At 40.6% G+C, this 7,174-nt stretch overlaps 1 protein-coding gene across 1 annotated transcript in view; it reads right to left on the bottom strand.

The window, feature by feature from the left end:
- Nucleotides 1-4,747: 4,747 nt before the first annotated feature.
- LOC107667427 (teneurin-2-like) overlaps nt 4,748-7,174 on the bottom strand; it is a 92,329-nt gene continuing 89,902 nt past the window's right edge. The window contains exons 4-5 of the mRNA XM_016459095.1: nt 6,256-6,303; nt 4,748-4,770 (exon numbers count right to left, since the gene is read on the bottom strand). Coding sequence (XP_016314581.1) covers nt 4,748-4,770; nt 6,256-6,303 — 71 coding nt within the window. The remainder of the gene's footprint in view (nt 4,771-6,255; nt 6,304-7,174) is intronic.

Raw genomic sequence — 7,174 nt, 5'->3', positions numbered from 1 at the left:
AAAATATTACTGTAAATAAAAACGCAACAAGCATGGCAAGAGGTAAAAAGCAATTAGCTTTAGTCTATTTAAAAATGCAATAAACAATAAGTAGTATGTGAATCAAAATATGTAAATATGTAAGAAAATATGTAGTTCCTGAATGAATCAGCATTTTGAATTAATTGGTAGTATGAATGATTCAATGACTCATAACAGCTGTCACTTGTTTTGAACAAATTTGAACAAATCGGTTGAATTAATGACTCAATGCGTTCCTTGCCACCACCTACTGGTGATCGCAGTCCACATGTAATCATAAATGACCATATTTTCTTAGTTAGGGCACATTACATTATTGCAAGTTAATCCACAGAAAAAAAATACAAATATTCATAATCTTAAGTCAAAATCTGAAAATGTAATCACTCCCCTCCAACCATCAGTGTGAGCTAGAGATGGTGAGGAGGTGCACTAAAATCAAGCCCCACTCTCTATTCAATATCCCGTTCCACTCAGTAATGTTACAAAACTAAAGGAAAGCTGGTCGCAACTTCCAGTTCACACAGACTTTAAATATGACGTTCTTTAAACGTTTTCTCATAAACGGCCGTCACTTAAGCCACTGTGATTCTTCCTTTACAGTCTGCACTCCAAGCAAATAAAGAGTCAGCGACTCAATTTCTCAGAATAAACTCAATAAGCTTCACGCTACAAACAGCCCCAATGATAGCTGATTACATATTTGGCACAGTGCAAGTGGGTTAAAAGAAAAGCCTCAACGTGTTTTGCACTTCATTTATGACACTTTGAGGTGTCATCATCCACGCATGATGTTGCAGTGTTTTTTCCCTCCCTTTAAGTGTGGAAGTGACGATGGCAAATGCACAAATATCAAAATAGAATATTTAGATGTTACGTAACCTTCTACAGATTTAAACCCACAAATGAATGTTTTCTCTGGCTTGGAGTCAGATGGATGCAGTTGTGGCCCATGTGCATCTCCAGAGCCATCCGAACGCCCCTTTAACGTGCTGCCAGGGCAATAACACTGGGGTAGAATGAACTTCAAATGCGTGTCACACAAGCCTGGTTTTTATCATTTCATATGACCTTCGGGCTTGAATACACTGAATGTCTGTGAGCTCAAGAGCAAGAAAAAAAGAGGATGGTAACTGAGCAACAGAGAAAATATTTCATATACGAAACAGTATTAAGAAGATATGATCAAAGAATCACATGGTGCATTAGTCAGTGTACAGTAAATAAACTATTTCATTGGCCCTTACAAATCCAGTCAGCTCTGGTGGGTATTTTGTAACATATGTCTTCCATCAGTATCTTTCATAAATCTCTCCAGCAATTCATAATCAACAAGACTGCCTGCAGCTCCATTTCTTCATAGCTTTTTTATATTTTAAATGTTTCAACATCAGATTTGGCCAAAATTGCTTGAGGACTCTAAAATAATCATGGTTGGTAAAGTATTGTATGCTCATATACAGATTCTTTGGTTCTTGAAGCTCTCAATTAATTTCCCATATTTCTCAGGACAAACATTTATCATGTCTTCGCACGTTGCAAATGCCATCATTCCAGACGGCATCTTTCCTTCTAGTAAATGATTGCTGTCGGCAGCTGACAAGATCATTCTGTAAGTTAACTTAATATGGTTTCAAGGAAATTGCTGGTTTGACGATGCAAGCAGCAGGTGTTTCTTTAAATCTTCTTGAGAAGCTACTTCACTTCTGTGCCTATGCAATCTCACTGTAGAAGGGGTGATAATGAGACTATCGCTTTATAATTGACTGCTAACCTTGGACACCATTATGAATGGATATTATTCCTGACCTCATTCACACTGATATTGAGGACAAATGCGAAGTTTGTTCAAATGTTGGAAAACAAAGATCGAATTCAAAATGGGAAAGGAGAATTTTATTCATATGAGAATCAAGGGAAAGCATGTGTGTTTTGAAAATCCTATTCAAGGGAATATATTTGTTTTAAACAAGTTTTTATGCGTAAATTGTTCAATGTCCAGCAGGATTGATTGCACGTCCAGGGGTTTCTAATGATCTTAATTGAAGCGTAACGAACCTCAAGTAACTGACTGCACTTCTGCTCTGCTCTACTCCGTTTTGTTCTGTCTGGAATTCATCTGGGTCCGTCTGTTATATTTTGTTTTGTATTGTTTGGTGTGTGGATTTAGGTGGGAGGGGTTGGTACCTTGTACTGCGTGTCCACATGGAGTGCTGTGTTTAATATGACTGATTTTTCACGAGTGTGTGTCATGGGTATTGAGTGTGGGGTAGAAATCTGAGGGTCTTTGCTGGCCACCTCCCCCTTTATTTTCTCTTAATGTATTGTACTTGTTTTATAAGTTACTGGTAAAGACGTGTGATGTATTGAGACCTGGTGTGAAGTGTTGTATGTGTTTTTATCAATTGTATGTTAATAAAGTGACTTTTGTTTATACCTATTATTATTGTTATTGTTATTATTATTATTATTATTATTATTATGCTCACCCTGCCTTTGGCAACGAACCTGTGTCCCTTTGTTTAGGGCTGTTATGTCCCGGTGTATTCCGGGTGGCGTAGTCGACTATAGGATTTTTCTTATTATTGGTAATTTTCAATCTCCTGACCACTTACTGCCACATATATGTATGTAAGGTGTCCTTGTTACAGTGTAATACTGTGCAACATAGTAAAATAAAGTGTTACAAATATGTATTTATTTATTTCAGGAAATGACAATTAGAGAATAAAGCTTTTGAATCTTGAATGCAAGAAAATCAAATGGTTAAAACAGTAAATCTGTTTTCTCTAAAAATGTGAAGTGACAAATGACAAAACACACACAAGATCTAATGGGTTTATTCAATTTGTAAAATAGGCCTTTCAGGGTTTTGAATGTTGTCTAAAAATGACTTTTTCAAAGACAGTTACTCATGTTATTGAGAGAAATGGACTGAAGAGACTGGCTTTATGCCATGTGAGGCTAATTGGCCTTGGGTTTGTTTAAGGCATTGTGATTAATGAAGTTTCTAATGAGAGCTTTATGACGAAGGCGGCAATCTGTCAGCTGGTGACTGCAGCTCTCAACAGGGATAGAAATTAACAGTTAAGAGGTGATTTGAAGAAGGGAATTCTCCTGACACAAAACATCTCGGGTTACGCGTGTAACCATGGTTCCCCGAGAGGGAACGAGACACTGTGTCTTCTAGCAGACACTATGGGGACTGCTGCCAGCAGGACCGGTGTCTGAAGCATGTGTGTAACAACTCCAATCCTATTGGCCCACATAGCCCGTGACATCGCAGGCAGGCACCTGGAGATATAAAAGGGTGCCTGTAGAACATGTCACCAACTTAGTTGTATGAAGGAGACGTGAAACAGGCAGGCCCAAGGCATGGCGAGGGGACGCAGTGTCTCGTTCGCTCTCGGGGAACCATGGTTACATGTGTAACCTGAGACATTCACCTTCTAGGGAACTCACGCTGCATCCTCTAGCGGACACTATGGGGAACGAATTGCCAACTATGCCATGCCACGGAGCATGCCTGTCCACCTGGTGAGAGAACACCAAGGAAGTAACAGATATACACCTAACCTTTCCTCAGAAAGGGGCCAAACCACTGATACCCCAGGCCTCTCGCATAGCTTGGCAGAAATGGGGAACCCAGTTTCAGATGAAAGAGGGACATCCACACCAAGTAAAGAACACAGCTACTCTCAGATAGCTATGTTATGTGAGCAACACCTTAACCTGATAATACAAGGCCCACAGTTAGAGGCTACCTACTTAGAAGCTATCCTAGAATAGCAGTTTCCTCAGGCAAGGCTGAAGATTGCCCAGACCATAGAAAGTGGGCTATCTACTTAAAACCCTAACAGGGGAGATAACACAATCCAGGCAAAAGGCTCAAAGGCTGCTACTTAAAACCCTGACAAGAGGGCAGTACTGAGCTGACACATGGCTATCCTCGGATATCTATCTTCCAAGGCAAGGACTCAGCGCCTACTTAAGAGGACTTGTGCCAAAAGGAACCCAACCTAGTCATAGAAGCCAGGCTGGAACACAGCTGCCCTCAGACCGCTATATGACCAACTATGTTCCAAAGCAATGGGCCATCCACTTGAAAAACCCTAACAAAGGGGGGAAAGCCCATACTTAGCATGCAGGATTCAAGGGGACCGCCTGCTTGGAAGATACCCTGAAATCAGGGAAGGGAGAGTGTTGGCTCACTAGCCCTGTCTATGATTCTCATATCCTCAGATCATATGCGGATCCCGCAGATCAAAGCAATCGCCGCGAGATGAGATAAACCATGCCGCGGCAACGGCAGAACCAAGCTGCAAGACACAAACGCTTTGTCCTGCATCCATCAGGAATAGGAACAAACGCAAACTGAGCCTTTACATTATGACTCATCACAATGAGCGTGTAAGCACTGAATGCACATGTTCCTCGCTGAGACAATAACGCAAAGTCAGAAAATGCCCTCAAGTGTTAGAATCCAGACACGGAGGCACACATTCCCTAAAGCGCTGCTCAACTCACCAGGATAATGCTTCACACACACTGAACAAACAGACGGCTCCTGAAGACAACAAAAGTGGGTGACATGTTCTGCAGGTGCCCTCTTATACTTATGGGTGCCCACCTGTGACGTCACGGGCTATGTGGGCCAACAGGATTGTAGTTGTTTCACATGTGCTTCAGACACCGGTCCTGCTGGTGGCAGTCCCTATAATGTCCGCTAGGGGACGCAGCACGAGTTCCCTAGAAGGGGAAACACAATTTTACAGGGGACATAACACACACAGTTTCTGCCAATCTCATGTTAATCTTGAGTACTTATAGAGTAGTATTGCATCCTTCATATCTCTGAAGAGTCTTTAGTTTTATCAGACTTGTAAAAGAAAGATACACCTTATGCTTCTCTTCAAAAAAAAAAACAAGCTCCTGGATGTGTGCCATGGGAGGAGCTAAAAGTTGCGAGCATGTTTGTTGTTTACATTATATGCACTTACGCGCCGATTGCCAACAAAACACAGAAATTTGATGCAGTTTTACTCACCGCCTGAGGTTCTGACTCATGACCTTTTATCGCTGGGACCTCTCCATCTTTCAGTATCAAACAATCTGCAAACTCCGTTGCTGTCCCGGAAAAACAAACTGCATCCACTGTTCCCTTAAAGGGTTAGTTCAGTCAATAATGAAAATTAGGCTGCGTTTCACTCACCCCCGAAGCATCCTAGGTGTATATGACTTTCTTCTTTCAGACGAATCCAGTCGGACACCTAGGATGACTTGAGGGTGAGTAATTTATGGGCTAATTTTCCTTTTTGGGTGAACTAACCCTTTAACGCTGGGTTCTTTGGGAAGCTGAACAAGGTTATCTTTCCCTCACAACCAAAAACACACTTCTTTGAAGACATCCTTCTCGAGGAAATCCTGTAAACCGTTTTTTTTTTACTTTGGCCATGTTTAACATGAGAATCCAACTCTTTAACAGTGTTAATAACTTAGAATGCATGAAATAGCATTAGACGCCCCTTTAAACAAAGGCTTTCTTAAAAACCTGCCACCTGTCACGGCGTGGTTAGGAAAACACACCGTGTAGGCAAGGGTTTGGGTCCAAATGCAGGCTTTTATTGACTGCCAGGGAAAACAAAGGTAAAAAACAGAAAACAAACAGAGCTAAGACTCTGAGACAGGCTTGAACAGAAAATGGACTCTGATGCAATACGGCCACTTCTGGCTTGCATCAGTCCACGATACCACCATCACAACCCGTAGTACAACTACACACAATCATTAATAATCTGCCCCGAGTGGCATGGGTAAGGCGCATAAATAGCCCTCAGGATGGGACACAGCTGTGTGTGTGTGTGAGTGTGTGCACAGGTGTGTGGAGTCAAGGTGACGGAAAAGGAGTCCGGGAGGATGGGAGATGGCGACCTCTGGTGGTGAGAGGGAGAACACCAGACGCCAGACCCTGACAGCCACCATTCCAATTTGTAGTGCTCCCGCTAATAGCTTAAAAGTCTGAAAATTCATTAAAATAAATCTGTAGCTTACTATCAGATTTGGAGGCTGAATAAAATATATTTTATTGCACCAGTGATTCCCATTACACACAAAATCACTTGAATACACATACATACATACATAAGTACATACATACATATATATATATATATATATACACACACACACACACACAGCAAAAACATGAAAACTCACTGAACATATGCAACTTACTGAAACAGTAATCACCAAACAGATCTTCATCCTCGTCATCAAAGTATGCTTGTAATGAAAAATTAAATTAAATTAAAAGGAAAGTAAATCATAAAAACAACAAACATCGTGAACACAAACACACACACCAGAATAAACTCAAATACATGACATTGAAAATCAAAGAAGTAAGAAGATACAGAAATCCCAGTTGTTCCTTTTTCTGAAAAATCTAACGCTGTGAGATCAATGCTCATAAAAACCCTCCTCAAGTCTTATGTGTTATTTCTGGAGAATGTTAAGGATGTCCATATTGAGGTAACATTTGAAGAGTCAAGCACATTGCTTTGGATTTATTTCAGTTCAATGTGCTTTTGTGCAAACAAAGCGTCTGTTGGCTGTGTCAGAAGCATAATTTATGCAACAACAACAAAAAGGTAATTTATTTGTAGACTAAAGCATGTAAGCACAGAAATTGTAATTACAGTGTGTCTATGCATGAGGCAACCTGACGAATGCAACATGCAAACAGAACAGATCAACAGAGCACTGCATCACCAGCACATATTATTTTACTCAGTCTGTTATTGCAGACTTAATTTTTCTTTCTACAACTGGCTTTTGACAGAGCCAATTGAAATTTTGAGTCTTTCCACGTCAATAATCAACAAATGTTGACCTTAATAATCAACAGAAATTAGTTCATGGTTTTTCAATCATGATAACTCTCTGAATAGTTTTAGCATGTTAATATATATGATAATATTAATGTATCTGATCTTGGCAGACTAAATGTGCAACTCAGGCTACCGCGGACAATAGATTCACTGACACGCTGTAGTCAGTATGTAAAATAAGTTCCCTTTCAGTCGGTCACTACGAGTCACGTCGTGACCGACGAATTGGGATCTCGCTTAGAGAGACAAATCCACTTAGAGTG

The sequence above is a fragment of the Sinocyclocheilus anshuiensis genome, unplaced genomic scaffold (assembly GCF_001515605.1).
Source record: "Sinocyclocheilus anshuiensis isolate Anshui unplaced genomic scaffold, SAMN03320099.WGS_v1.1 scaffold1389, whole genome shotgun sequence".
NCBI classification, from domain to species: domain Eukaryota; kingdom Metazoa; phylum Chordata; class Actinopteri; order Cypriniformes; family Cyprinidae; genus Sinocyclocheilus; species Sinocyclocheilus anshuiensis.
This window is presented reverse-complemented; position numbering and strand designations above follow the sequence as displayed.